Source organism: Fonsecaea monophora, assembly GCF_001642475.1.
Source record: "Fonsecaea monophora strain CBS 269.37 chromosome Unknown Scaff1, whole genome shotgun sequence".
Taxonomy (NCBI): Eukaryota; Fungi; Ascomycota; class Eurotiomycetes; order Chaetothyriales; family Herpotrichiellaceae; genus Fonsecaea; species Fonsecaea monophora.
The window spans coordinates 933,753-948,623 of NW_019173932.1; the positions used below are offsets into that span (position 1 = coordinate 933,753).

The window sequence follows — 14,871 nt, forward strand, 5'->3', positions numbered from 1 at the left end:
ACCAACCATGCCACTTGTCAAGTAAGTCAATCAGCAACCACGGCACATGTACACGGACCTCGTACACGAGCCAGCAAGCCAGCGAGCCGGCCAGCGCATCCTCAATCCTCGATCCTTGATCCTCCTCTTCTCTCCTTCCGCCCCTCCATATCGCCGCCCTATTACTGGTGTGTGCTGGGGTGGTACGCGGTAAGCTGTGGGCATGGACTGTGTGTTTGTTTTTGGCATGATTACCTCGTACCTTATACGCGGTACTCGGTACGAGGTTCTGACCCGATTCCCATACGTGCCTGAGGTAGCTGATGACACCGCACACGCACATGGGGTCGTACCTCGTCTCGTGATGGTATCACCACCTCCATCACCACCACCACCAGTGACCAATGACCAACGGCCACGGTCCAGTGCGACCAGACCAGTGCTGCCGCACAAGACCCTCTACTTACTGTGGTAATTGTGCACCGAACCCGAAAAAGGCATAGATTCAGGAGCTGGTAGAATCCAAGGCGAGGACACATTCAAAGAACTCAAGTGTTCATTTCTATACCATAAAAATACTGAAAAAGTCAGATATACTAGGGACATGATTCTTGTACAGCTCAGAAAGCGCCCGCCCGGGTCCGTCTCTGCCTCCTTCCCTCCCCCCCTCCCTCCCTCTCTCTTTGATCTCCAGCTTTCAACGACCCTGTAAGACGGTCTGGTAAAATAACGACAGGTTAAGAATATGGTCAAGAATCGCAGCCTCTTCTCTGCGTCAAGACAGGCTTTGCTTGACTTGCTGGCCAAGTGTCATGATCCTGTCGCCCCAGGCAACACTGATCCTGCCCACGATGAGCCCTCAAGTGAGCGAGCAAGCCCTGGGTCAAGCTGCCTTCTTTTCTGTCCAATGCGTCGTGGTTTCATGATAGCCCGAGAGAGATTTTCCGCTGCCCTTTTCGTTGCCCATGGTCATTCAAACTTCCTCCTCGTCATCCAGCCCATCTCCTAACAACTCGTCATCCTCCACAACTTGGGAGTAATCTTGACCTCTTCTTGCAAAGGCATCTCTCGAGCGGTAAGGAGCACCATAGCCAGCATTCGACCCTCTTCCCACCCCAAAACGTCCGCCCGAACCACTACCTCCACTCCCAACAGGCATATATCCTTTTGCGCTTCTCCACAAGCTCATCACAAGCAACGGCATCGCCTTGGCCACCGCGACCACGCCACTCAACACCACCACAGGCACCTTGATCCACAGCGGGTCGCTACTTGCTCCAGAAGACGTTCCAGAAGCACCCATGCTTTCTCCCAGCCGGATTTGCCCAAACGAACCGAATCCGCTCTGCCACCTCGTGTACACCCAATACCCGATACCTATGGAGGCTGCGATTGGGGCCACAATCGAAAAGAACAATGCCACACCAGAAATGCCATGTTTTTTCTTGTATTCCTTTTCGTGACCTGGGCAAGGTCTAGATTCGAGCTTGTCCAGCTCTCTCCCACCTTGGCACGTCGTCAGCGGTATTCTCCTATATCCTGTGGGATACCAAAACTCGAGTTGATCAGGGTTGTCTCGACACTTCTGCTCGTGATCGGCCGGTTGCAGCCCCGGTACCAGCTGACATGTTCCGTCTGCTTGTGCCTGGTAGTTGTAGTCACATTCAAAATCCTGGCGCGTGCAAGAACAATTCTTTGCGATATTGTGGAGGTGGCTGATGATCTTGCCATTGTAGCATTTGGCATCGGCCCGTTTGCGGTGATATTGAGCCACATGACCGAACAAGCAGTTTGAATCCTGCATAGGATGCTTGGGTTCCCAGAGCGCGTAGTCACCCTTTTCGGGGTTCTTCTCATCGAGTTCACACTTGACTTGACGTTCTTCGAGGCCGGAAAAGTCCAGATGCACGGTGAAGATGCCACGTTTGGCGTTTCCCCCTACCTCACGCCCCCAGAGGAGGAAGTTGCGGGAGTTGTCTGATGGTACGGTGGTGATCGCGTCAATCTGCATTTCCACATCTGGGGAGAAGACGAACTCTCGCCACGTCCTACCCTCATCTAGAGTGTAGAAGAGAGATTTGGTGGGTTGGGATTCCTTGACAATCACGATGATGCTGCCCTGATCGCCATACTCCCACATGTAGCTGCCCTTCTTGACGGATTGCCAAGTGATACCAGCGTCGCGAGTGATGAAGGTGTCTGTGGCTTCATCATCTTTCCGAAGAAGATGCTCTCCAACGTTGCCCACGGCCATCATTAGTCCAACTGCACTAGGGCTGGAGAATGTGGCTGACTTGTCCACACGTTCGGTATAGCTGTGAATGTGCAACGAGCATTTTGCAGTGGCCTGGTTGGCCTCTTCGACACAAGGGTAGTTTTTCCCCAGCGCATCCTCTTTTGGTGGAGGGAGATAGGCCCATTGAGCCCCGTCATTGTGGGTAATCATCGATTTCAGCTTTTTTCTCTCCCCATTGTTCGTCTCATCTATGTTGGACACGACATTGACCATGGCGACTCCTTCGAGACCTTGCATTTTCTCAAAATCGACGTACCCTTCAGTGTCCCGGTTCACTCCACCCAGGGTGAAAACGTAGGATGTACCGTTGCTGTTGGACTTGATGATTGCACCATACTCGTGATCTTGAGCAGCATTCACGGTTACGTGGAGGAATACAGCATGAGTAGAGCTGTCCAGAACCGTATAGGCTTGTTGGTGTTTCACTTGGAAATTTCGAGGAAATTCTGCGGGCGCAAAGGTTCGTCCATCTACACTTGCGTCTACCTTCAAGCTCTGCTTGTCCTCTGTCTTTGCGGCGACGATAATGAACTCCGACATGGTCGCAAAGTCCAAAATATCAGGAAAATGCACCTTTGATTCGGCAAAGAAATTGTCGCTGGACAAAAGCATGAGATTCTTGTCCGGGTTTTCATCTTGATACTGTTCACAGTAGATCAACTGATCGCCTTGGCCTTGACCTTCGCGAGTGATGAATTCACATTTTCTGGCGTAACGGACCAAAGTATCCCAGTGGTCACCGCGGTCTTTAGACAACCAAATGTTGGTATGGTCGTCATTCCCAACGGCGCCTGACCAGAGTAGCCAGTCCTTGTACCCAGGGTGAAACCGTAAAGTGGGGAGGCGTAGAGTGCTCGGTCGTTCCGGCGCAGTAAATTTGTTGAATCTGTCTCCTCGGTCGATGGTGTAGTGGACTGTTTTAGAGCCTGTGAGGAAAAAGACGGCATCGTGATGGTAAGGGCTGGGTGCAATAGCAGTGATCGGTTCGCCCTTGAGAATTGGCTCCCAGGTTTTGCCATGATCTCGTGTCAAGAAGATGTCTTGTTCACTCGTGCGCATCACAATGGTCTCATCATTGCCGTGGGAGGTGTCGCTTCTTTCAAGATAATACCATTCCGAAAACCGATCGGCGTTGAAGTTGGTTTTCTCGACGGTGATCTCTCCCGAGGCGGGTGTCTTCACCGAGTCTGAGCATGGTCTTTCAATCTCCTTGTCTAGCTCTTCACCGCCCTTCCGCTGGCATTCATTGCCTGGAATCATTCGCCAGCCCGAGGGGCCCTTAAATGTGTCCTTCTCGCTCTTGCAGGCGCCCTCTGGCACCGCGATCGGCTGTGCGGGATTGCATTTGGTGCGATCGTCCGGATCCCGGACAAAGTTGTAGTCGCACTCAAAATCAGCCATCGTGCAGACGCACGGTTCAAATTCAGGCACAGGGTCTTTAAATTCCTCATCGATGAAGCATTCGGCATCAGCCTTGCGTCTCCTGAAGAATTGCTTGTGACCCATGAGACAGCTCGGTTTACCATCTTTATCGACACGCGCAGGCCAACGCTCAAAGTCATCTTTGCCGCATGCACGTTCATGCAAACCCTCAAAGTCGATTTTGAATATAACCCATTCGGTTTTCGAACCTGTCCCCTTCGCGCCCATCATGAGGAATTTGAGGGTGGTGGAGTCTGGGACGGTGGTGATAAACCTGGCGCGTACTTTTTCCGGAAGCTCTGCCTTCTTCCAGGTCTTCCCATGATCGATCGAGTATCTTATGTGGCTTGTGGAATCCTCGTCATCAACGGCGACTATAACTGCCCCCTGGTTTCCAAACTCGTACAAGTGAGCACCGTCCAAGCCTTCATACCATGTGACGCCAGCGTCATCCGAGACAAAAAGATCACCATCTTCGTAGTCTTTCAAGAACTTTCCGGTATTGCCAATTCCCATAACAATACCCGGGGCTGGGCTGGAGAAGATCCTCCCTGTTTGCCTTGCATCGGTAACTGAATGCAGATGCAGCCTCTTGTCGCCAACTTTGAGATCCTGGAAAGTCCGTCCATCGTCGAAACTAATCTGAGAAATAATTTCCTTTCTAGGAATGGTGGATCCCTCGACATCCTTCCAGTTGTCTACAACGTTCACCAAGACGATCCCTTGAATCGACTGGACTTTCTCGAAGTCGACGTTGCCAAAGATATTGCGATTCGTGTGGTCAATATTCCGAGTAAAATAAGTGCCGTTGGAGTTCGAGGTGAAGAGGTAACCCATGGGATTAGTAGGTCGGGACCCGAGTACATCGACCTGCAAGCTGTAGTTGGTGCTTTCCAGGATCGTATATGCATCTTCGTCTATCCTGTGCTGTCCAAATTCTGCTCGATGCCACTGTGATGCGTCCTTTGTCACGTAGAGAGCCAACTCGTCCGTGCCTTCTGATTTCGCAGCTGCAACCAAGAATCCTTTGACCGCAGCCATGCTGATAATCCCAGTCACAGCTCGGCCATCATCAAGCGCAGGCTCGAGCTGATCTCCTTGGAAGAAATCATCGGACACGATGAGTCTGTTATCCTTTGGCCACGGGGAGTATAGCCCTTCCACAATACAGAATATCCGATCTCTTATTTCAGGAGCAAGCTCCTCTGCAAAGTCGGGGGCGCTGACAGCCCATTGGCACCCTCGGGTCATATCACCCAACCTCTTGGTCGTCTTGAAGTCATCATCGGTATAGAAAGCCCGCTCGATACAGGCCAAGCCGAGACAGTGCTCCGCGTTCCAAATTACTCGCTGGGGGTCGCGGCCGTGGAAGCTCAACGGAGCATTGCGAAATCTCGCAAGACCATCGCCATCAGAGGAAAACTTCCTCCACGTCTCACCGGTATCTGTTGTCACCCAGTGGTCCGAGTCTAAGCCAATGATATATGCGCGCTGGTTGTCGTAGGGATGCCGGTATACGTCCAAGGCATTTCCCGATTGTCCTTGATCATTGATCTCTTTCCACGTCTCGCCCGCATCAGCACTGCGCCACACAATGCCGGTCTCACCATCGTAGCCGATGACGACGTCCGAGTCATCGAAGTAGAAGACGTTTTCTAGCGGGTTATCAAAGGTCGTAGCGGAGATGGTTGGACCATCTTTCTTTGCTTGCGTAGGCTGCGGAGAAGAGGCTAGCAACAGGAGGAGAGCGACCGACGAGGCGACTGCGCGACGACAGAAGGATCTTATTATCATCTTTGATTACCGCATCGAGCGGACCGAAGAGGTTGAATTACAGACAGCAGAATACCTGCAAAAGAAAAGCTTTGAAAACGAAGCAAGAGTCGAACTGGACACAGTTGTCGGGATTGGAGAAACAGAATGGCGTTGCCTGCAATCAACAATTCTTTGAAGTTCGTGGCTCACGGGCACTTTTGGACTATCTACGAGTAAGAATCAGGGTCCCTGCCCCAATAGGGGTAAGCGTCACCACCTTAAAACGCGGCTTCGACGGGGAGCAGCGTGCTGGAAGCTCCCTTGGCTCCCTATCTCCTTTTTAACTACAAGCACCTAGTGAGCATAAACGAGTGGCGGGCGGCAGAAGGTTGACCCTCCTGCCTTATAAATTTCAGCTATTGCACTGTGGGTGAAGGAGAGGGTATTATTGTTCGTGTTTCATCAAGCTATTCTCGCCTTTGTATCCGTTTCCCAGACTGCTAAATTTGGGCCAACCATCTCTAGGTCCCAAATAGAATGCCAACCAACCCGTCTGGATATGCAAGCAGCCGTGGCAGACTGCTGCCTCATTCCTTCCCTCTTCCCGGTTTCCATTCCCAGGTTCTGAGGCCCTTCAGTAACTAAGCAATATTTCCAGCCCGAACGCCAACGCTCAAATAACGCACTTGTCAGATGCAGATATCCCATGCGATTGCTTCGTTAAGACCAAAAAAAATGATATATGCCACTCGAACGTCAAAATTGTAGACTCATTTGAGCCTCAATTTTCGGAGGAACCGTTTCACTTTGGATTCCTCAGCGGGCAGTGTATCCCATATTGATAGAGCATTTCCGTCCACAGGGACATCAACTCGCTCTAATACAGGTTTGTTGGCCTTCTTTTGAGGGCCTGATTGCGCGACTTGTTCTTCTGGTGAACGAAGGTCTGGTCTCGTCAAAGTCATGTGTAGCGTCATCTCTCGGTCTGCGGTGACGCCTCGCGGATATGGCTCAGGCTGTCTTCGGATTGAAAACGGTCTCAGTCCTTTGACCCCGTCGATACTGGATTTGTGGGATGGGCGGTGCATTTGGAAAACAGGCTCTTCAGGTGTTCGAGGGTCAAACATGGTATCTGGTTCGTCAGCGTCGTCTCCATCGTCTCCTGATAACGATGGTGTGTCGTCATGGAAGAAGGTGCGGTTGAATTCAGGTCTCGGTTGTGGACTTGTCATAGGTCTGTTATGGTTCCATTGTTCTCTTTCTTCCACGGACGGAAACCCAAACTCGATGGCCTCGTCGAACTTTTGCGGCGAGGCAAGATAAAGTCTAAGCTTCATTCGAGCTGCAGGATCTTGATAATGCGTGGCTCGAGGGTCGATAGATGAGATGGACGCTTGAGATCGGAGATGTCTCAAGGAGAAGGAGGACGAACGTGTGTGGGGAGGTATAAAAGGCAGTGCCGGCGTTGGAGGTGCTTCGACCGGAGGGCGTGAGGATGATGTCGAGGTCCGACCACGCCGTATGGAGAGGCTTGACAGGGAAGGATTTCGTCGTGAGCGACGCCGGATGGGTGCTGATACCGACGTTGTCCGCCGGTTTGTTTCCGCAATAGCTTCGTGATAGTCATCCAACTTGAGATCGAGATCTCCATCATCCTCCAGCCATCGAAACCCGTCCATTGAGTAGTCGCCCATGTCAACAGCGGAGTCAACCCTCGGTTGGTCTTTCAGCTCTTCACAGTCAACAACGGTGGCGTCATCAGAACCCCGGCGTTCAAACACGGCAGTGTGACCGGGATGCCAACTGCGGCGACGGAGTGTTTCGTCTGCGGAATCGAGGATGATTGTGTTTCTCTCTTGGGAGTAGAACGAGCACTCTTCCCTCGAGAATAACTTTCTTTGGACGGCAGGGGGCAAGGAAGCGAACCAAGCGACCGTGGTTGGGGTGATATCTGCTGCCGAACAGCGCCTCCTCCGCAGTCTCTTGACGTTCAAGAAGTGTCCGGTCTGTGTGATTCCGTGGGTCAGTATGGTGAAAGTGTCGGAGGTTTGGGTCGTGAAGCCAACATTGTTTGTGGGATGAATTGAGAGACGGGAAGGGGGCCGTGAGAGGTTTCTGCCATCTTCGGCGAGTCTGAGACGTTCTAAACTACTAAAATACTGGTGCAACACGTATGTTAGCTCGTGGACCTGCAGAATAAGCGATCGAATGAGGCTGTTGTTTTTTTCTAACGGTCGCAAGAGACAAGTCGCAAAGGTGGAGGAAGCTCTGTTGGATGCCGAGTAGTGTTGGTAGTGTTGGTGGTCCCTGCTTCGAGGTTGGAGGACCGTGCCGCGCCCAGGCAGCCTAAGGGCTCTTTATCTGGGCTAAGGTCGACATGCCTAAACTCCAAGTGTCCAAAGCCCGGAGTGCTGGCGTCCGGTAGTGGTGATAGCGTGGATTCAGTGTGTGTGGTGCCGGTGAATGATCACCAGAATGACGTGGGATGGCCCCGGAAAGGATGGGTCTTGTTTCCAGAGATGGCAGTGATGGGCATCCTCCTTGCGGGCTCGCATGCCTTTGGCCTGAAGATCATGGTGAAGATCCCGTTTCATCCACCATGAAGAATCCCTAGGCACCCAGCCTAGGGATGGCGGTAAAAGATGGTTGTTTGCAGTGGTGAAGTTGGATTTACCAGGAGACTCTGAATGTCTACCGAAATGAGGGAAAGAGAGATTGGACAGAGGCTAACTCACTTTTCGGATCACCACTGGAGGCAATGTATCGAAAGCCACATCATTGGGAAACGAAGGGCGTCGAGAGTTTCGCATCATTGTAGCAAAAGGTTGCAGTATTGTTGGAAAACCTTTGGGCTAACAATTATCGTGGTGTAATATTTGCTCCGCACTGGGGTTTCGCTGCATATTTCTCTCGTGTCTTGCACGCGTGTTTCCCCTCCCCAAGAGAGACGATTTTCTTCGGGTAGCTCAGGTGGCGGTCGGTCCGAAGATTGGTATGCGTAGGTCTCCCTTTAGACTTCGGAAAGCCCAAAGTGTGCCTGGGGGTGTGGCAGTGATCGACTCTAATTGCTGGATGTCCTTGTTGTGTACACAGTAGCCTAGTCTCTCGCTTGTGCACAGAGAGGCTTAAGTTGTTGGACAATTGAGGAATATGGAGACCTGGGCTGAAATTAGGAAAGTGTATCTGTAGAGAACGAATGACTATTATAGTAATAATAACAACAAGAGGTAGAAGAGAAGAAGATGTAACAAGGCGATTAGGGGAGGATGAGTGCAGCCATCTACCCCAGCTATATGTATTTTTCTGAAGCCTGACACTGGAGAAATGAGCATTTCTCAAACCGTGATGTGCGTGGCCCTGGGCTGAGATTAAACTCGACTCCGCGTACGGACATGGCAGCCCTGTCCATCATGCGGATGCAGTCTAGATACAAAGCCCTGCGACGTCTGGATTCGCCGTGGCGCTGCAGTTGCTCGTCTAGACCTTACAAGGTACGCTGTCCCTCCGTCCCTGCCTTGCCTGCTCATCCTCAATTGCTGACCTTGACGTACGGGATTCGCGCCATCGGCCGTGTTTGAAACGCCCAATCCACACGAAACTCTCCTGTTGGCCCGCTATCTTCCGCAAGGCGTCCTCGTGGTTCTTGCTAAGCGACACCAAGGTTCATGCCACAACGCGAAACCAAACCGACAGACGTGAGATGCCGGCGAACCCACTGAAGCCAGCAAACGAACTGCTGCAAACAGTCTGGAATCCCGCCTCCACATCAGGTAGCCGATATATTGTGCCACCAATTTATTTCACGAGCTCCCGGCATGTCCTTTCATGCCAAAGGGTCTCGATATGGCGCACATAAAGGCCAGAGGACATGACGCCCCCGGAGAAGGGTAGAAGTTTGAAAAGATGACCCAAGCCAAACAAACCCATCAGTCAGTTGTGCAAGTCGACATGTCATATTCTTCGACGAGCTTCAACTGTCAAGATGACCCTTCGCTTCGAGACCAGATTTCCTGCGGTTCAGCTACTTCCTCTTCGGCAGACTAAAAGATTTGGTGCGGGCGTTTGGCGCCTGAACCCGCGTGGCAGGCAGGGATCAGAGAATATCTTCCTACCATCCCATGCACGGCATACTACAATTTGTGGCTGCAGAGAAGTCTCAGGTGTCAGGAGATCGGAATATCAGCAAGCGAAGAGGCGCACGGGAACGCCGTAAAAATTCCAGACCTGGTTGAACAAATTGCTGTCAAGCTGCAGCCAGATCAGTTTGAAATTTCAAGTCGCTGCCCCCTTCCAACACGCTGCGGTAACCACATTCGAAAGCCGCACGAGCTGTGCAACCATCTGATGGGACAAAGCCAGGACGAATTGTTCGCGAACGCTGCCCTATCCTGGAAGGAAGAAATTACATCTCGGACTGACACCGGGAAACCTACGCACCAGGTTATCGATAATTCGCCTGGTAAGTTCTGACTGTACCACTGTTTGTTTTGGGAAGTATCTCTGTTGCAGCGTCTCCGAGAAGGTGTCATACCACGGTACCTCGTACTTGTATCTGGCCAGCCCTTCGCACATCCTCGCCGCTTTTTATTCTATTTATTTCGGCGGTCGCTCTCCATCCCCACCCTTTCTTAGGTCAGAACGGGAAGCACTGATAATGACCACTGGCATCCAACACGAATAAATGGAATCTGGTCTACGTAGTAGCGTCCGTTATCGAAATGTCTCCTCAGCCCTGTGTCCCAGTTTGCGATTTATCAAGTTCAGGTCGTCGCTCTTTCTTGGCTTCCTGGGTGGACAACAATTCGCCAGACGCAGACCATTTAGCGAGATGCAGTAGCAAGCTCGTCAGGTACATTTCGGCTCGCAAAGAGCTAACCGGTACGAGGATTCAGAAGCGCAAGCCGACAGGACAGGCACTTGTCCCTTTGTGATCTCAGATTAGCATTCAGCTCGTCCACAACTGTTACAATTATACCCATAGCTCATCATGTAGGCAATTATTTCCGGTGTCTTTGACCAGGTAAGCCGGCGGAGTGAGTTGTGGTGCGCAAACCTTGAAGAATTCAATCCAGATTTTGGGGTAAAGCTACTGCTGGTTCTGGCAACGTCATCACTCGCCAAACTTTCTGAGAAGTCAGGGAGTGTAGCCGATTCCCCTCGCCCCATACAAAGGCTACGGAATAATTCATGGCAAAAGGGGCTCGACTCAAGTCTCCTGGTCCTCGATTTACTCTAGAAACGAGTCGTTGTGGACTACTCGGTACTCCGTACAAGGTTCGGAATGTCAACAGGAGATTTCGACCAGTCAACCAGTACCTGTTCTCGTCATAGGCACGAGGAAGGGGTACCTTGGAGGTCGTCAAAAAAAGGGGGGAGCTCCAGGCCAAGACAAGACTACCATATTGCATCTCCTGTGGTTGTTTTAGGAGATGCGCAGCAACAAAACAAGTACTTTAGTCTCTCGGACACCGTGCTGGTCATCAAAAGACTCCGAGAAGGGGATTTTATTTTAATTCTTAAAAAGTGTGCTGCAGATTCGGGCGTCCCAATGTGAACTCCGGTGACTGGGAATGCTAGGTTAGGTCCGAGTGCATAAACAGTATAGAAGAAAATCTGCAGGTCTCTGAAATGTCCGGCTCCCGTGGCCAACCATGATGCGGTGCCTGGAACAAGGTCTCATTATTAATGGTGGGACAGAGTCAGCTGGACGCACTCCAAGTGGTGGTCGTTGGTGGCCTCTGAGAAATGGGTGGCGCCGGTTGACGAGGACGACGCTCAAATCGAGGCTGAGGAACCAGGGGAGGAGATGGGGGGGACGGGGCCCCCTATTCCGCAACACGTAAGGCTTCCCCTACTCCCTCAACGTTGCTCGTGCGCCTGGGGGTTTCCTGCGCCGGCTAAGCTTCTAGGCTGGGCGCTAAGTGGCCGAAATGGGCCTCACACCGTGTCTCGTGTGTCACGGTTGGCACCCTTAACACCCTTAGCACCATTGGCATCATTGGCATCGCAACCTTCCAAGCCAACGCCGCCGCGTTGGCGGCGCGGTTGACGAAACCACCCCCCGTGTCATTGTCTCAAACAAGCAGTCAAATCAACATCTGCGGGTTTTTTTCTGCGCTCTCTCTCCTGGATTTTATTTCGGTCGTCTACCACTCGCACTGGCACACGTACTTCTCTCCACTACTGTACAAAGTAGAAAAAAGTCCTTCGTTCACCTTGTATCTTGCCCATCGCCCTTGTATTAATACATACCTGTGCGACTCAGCTCCACTGCGCCTCTGATCTTGCTTTCTCTGTGCATCAATATCAACATCCCTACCAAAACAAGATGCGTTTCGCACACGCGATAGTTGGCGCACTCTGCGCAGTCGTGGCATATGCACAGAACAATAATGCCATCAGCATTCCTGGCGGTCAAGGTACTCTGGACGTGACGGCAGGCCAGCCCCTTACAATAGAATGGACCAATCCCTCAAGCGGCACGGTTACCATCAAGCTGCAGCAAGATCCCATCACCCCTGATTCCGGTGTGGTCCTGGCGTGTACGTGAACACCTCGACTGTGCTACAGCTTTCTACATTGGATATTTGCTGACCCTGACCCTAGCCAACATCCCTGCCTCTGCCCTGACCGCAACTCTTCAAATTCCTCCTGCGGAAGACGTCAACTCCCACGTCTACACGATTGAGATCATTGATGACACAAACCCCAACAACATCAACTTCTCTCCCAACTTCGGCATCCAAGGCGCTACTGGAACTGCCACTGGTGTCGCCACTGGCACTGCCACCTCCACCGGCACTGCAACCACCTCTGGCAGCACCGATACCTCATCCGGCACGACCACTGGCACGGACTCTTCAACGATTACCTCGACGGACAGCCTCACCTCCTCGGAAACAACCACAGCGAGCAGCAGCGAAAGCAGCAGCAGCAGCAGCAGCGAGAGCTCTGCGAGCACCACCAGCTCTGAGCAGACGACCACATCAACGAGCTCTGCTTCTCCAACCGAAACCACTCCTGCTCCGGATTCCAACAGCAACGGAGCCGGCAGCTTGAAGTTCCAGGGAAGCCTGATGGCCATGGCGGTTGGATTGGTTGCTGCCTTGTAAAGTGTTCAAAGACCAATTCTGACACCCAAGTCCGATTCTCTTGTACAATCTTGACATCCACTTCACCTGCACGTGGAAATACTTCGCGACAGCCTGTGTTTATAGCATCCCTGCTCAGATCCGGGCTTCGACTTTTATCCTAAACCGTTGTATTGACTTCGACAAAGAGGAGAAGGGTCTTTTGGTGAGGTCGGGTGGCACCGAATAGCTCACGAGGTGACAGTACAGGGTTCGTGGAGCATAATGGGGCATGTACATGGATTTTCGGCATGGCGCTTGTTTGATCAAAAGGAGGCACCGGAGCTGGATCCTGGATAACAGGATGTTACAGGATGTTGCACTTTGCATAGCACTGAAAGGAATAATAAAACATGTCAATTGCGCAAGTGTTGTCTTTTCGTAATTGCAATCCAACACGACTGTAGATGGGGGAACCTGGTGAAGGTGTATAAAGGGGACGCATTCCCTCGGAAAGGCCGCGCTGAGAAGGAAGTGAGTGAGACACGGAGGGTAGGTACCTAGGGATACCACGCAACAACAAACAGAAACAGAAGAATGCATGCACAAAATGGAAAGGGACAACGCAGACAAGGAATGTGGATAACAAGACACGGACAAGATCGTCGTTTTCACTCAGGCACAGGCAGGCACATAGATGGATGACGCTGGAGGTGATCCCCCACCGATGAGTATCAGGTTGGTAGATTGATAGAGGAACGTACTCGGACAGATCGGGGAGCGGGAAGATAGAGGAGAGGAGGGGAGGGGAGTAGAAGAGAGATAGAAGTTACACCCTTTCGCTCCCTTGCTTGCCTACTGCCTACCTACCTAGCTCAAGCAAGCGGCTACGAGTACGAGGTAGACAAGAACAAGACCAAGCAGGAACTGTCTTCCCATGTCGATCCTCACTGTCTCGCTGTCTAGCCAAACCCCTCCCTACGATAAATCTGTCCGTATCCGTATCTGCATCTGTATCTGAATCGACATGCTCGTTTGCACATGCGAAGCGATCAACCAGCTGCCCGGATCCGTCCGTCCCAGACAGACCAGCAACGTCTCTGCATAGTTGACACGAATTTGCTATCCACCAGGCGAGGAGGAGGGAAGTGATCAATCGAGTAAAGAATTCCACGATTTTGTTCTTCACACCGCTATTTGTCTGTGGTGGTGGTGGTTGTTTTTCTTCTTCATGTTTTACGTTTTACGTTTTACGTAGCAGGTAAGGGAGCAGGGGATGTAGCGATAGCTAATGCAAGTATATCTACGAGGCACTCGGTATCTCGACATTCGCCTACCGACTTTCGTCTGAATACCGGGCGAGCACGCGAGGTAATACGTACGAAGGAGGGACGCTTGGTGCCTTGATCGATCAAAACACACACACACACACACACACACACACACACACACACACACGTCACATCCTTGTCAATATTGTTTTCTCTGATAGATAATTTTGAGGAGTGTAGCGCACATCGGCGTGGCAGATCGGCAGCTAGCAGGCGGGTAATGGCGCCTCCTGGGATGGAGGAGGTGTTATCAATCACATAATAGGTACGACGATGGGGGAGACCGAGATGGACAGCCAGCCAGCCAGCCAGACATACAGATAGACTGTCGGATAGATAGATAGACATGAAAAAGAAGGAGAGGAGAGGAGAGATGTGCTAGCAAGATTGATGACTTTCCGGTCGACGCTCGCCCTGCCTGTCTGTATCCACTCACACACTCACACTCTCACCTCCCTTCTCTACTTTTGGTCCGGTTCCTCACTCATCCTACCCATGTGCCATTCATATCTTTTGGGCATTTGAGGAGGCTGGATCTCTCTGACTGAGCACATGCCAAGTCTAGCCATGTTACCTCGTTGCTCATACAGTAGCTCATGCCGTAACCTTGTGCTGCTGTGTGCCCCATGTGCCCTTTTGACCATTCTATTATAGCTCAGCTTCGGCCAGCCTCTCGTCGAGCCACACGAGATCCAGCTCTAGCTCTGTACCAAGTGCCTCGTACAAACCGCTGCGTGCGTGTCTCGGCCAGCATCGGCGTCGGCGCGTGGCGACCGTTTATTTACCCGAAGCATTGCCATCCAATGATGAATATCAAGAGTAGTTCTTTTTTGGTGTTTCACAAGGAGTCAAAAGTAGTGCCTTTGTAGCTAGCCCTGGTAGCCAAGCAAAAGTTCCCGTCTCCCTCTCTATCCGTGCTCATCCTCGTCCTCGTCCACCTTCAGCCGTGAAGTTACAAAACAAGTACAAATATGTACTCCGTAGTAGCCGTCAAGCCGTCCAGCCGGTACAGGTACAT

General features: G+C 51.7%; 3 protein-coding genes across 3 annotated transcripts; 1 reads left to right on the plus strand and 2 right to left on the minus strand.

Moving 5' to 3' along the window:
• Positions 1-952: 952 nt before the first annotated feature.
• On the minus strand, positions 953-5,491 carry AYO21_00324 (hypothetical protein; the record flags this gene model as incomplete). Its single annotated transcript, XM_022650314.1, has 1 exon — positions 953-5,491. One exon carries the CDS (start codon positions 5,489-5,491, stop codon positions 953-955), a length of 4,539 nt encoding a protein of 1,512 aa, XP_022517640.1.
• Positions 5,492-6,222: 731 nt separating this feature from the next.
• AYO21_00325 (hypothetical protein) lies at positions 6,223-7,146 on the minus strand (the record flags this gene model as incomplete). Its single annotated transcript, XM_022650315.1, has 1 exon — positions 6,223-7,146. One exon carries the CDS (start codon positions 7,144-7,146, stop codon positions 6,223-6,225), a length of 924 nt encoding a protein of 307 aa, XP_022517641.1.
• A 4,634-nt stretch (positions 7,147-11,780) lies between these two features.
• Positions 11,781-12,564, plus strand: AYO21_00326 (hypothetical protein; the record flags this gene model as incomplete). The annotated part of the gene is made up of 2 exons (XM_022650316.1): positions 11,781-11,994; positions 12,059-12,564. 2 exons carry the CDS (start codon positions 11,781-11,783, stop codon positions 12,562-12,564), a joined length of 720 nt encoding a protein of 239 aa, XP_022517642.1.
• Positions 12,565-14,871: the final 2,307 nt, after the last annotated feature.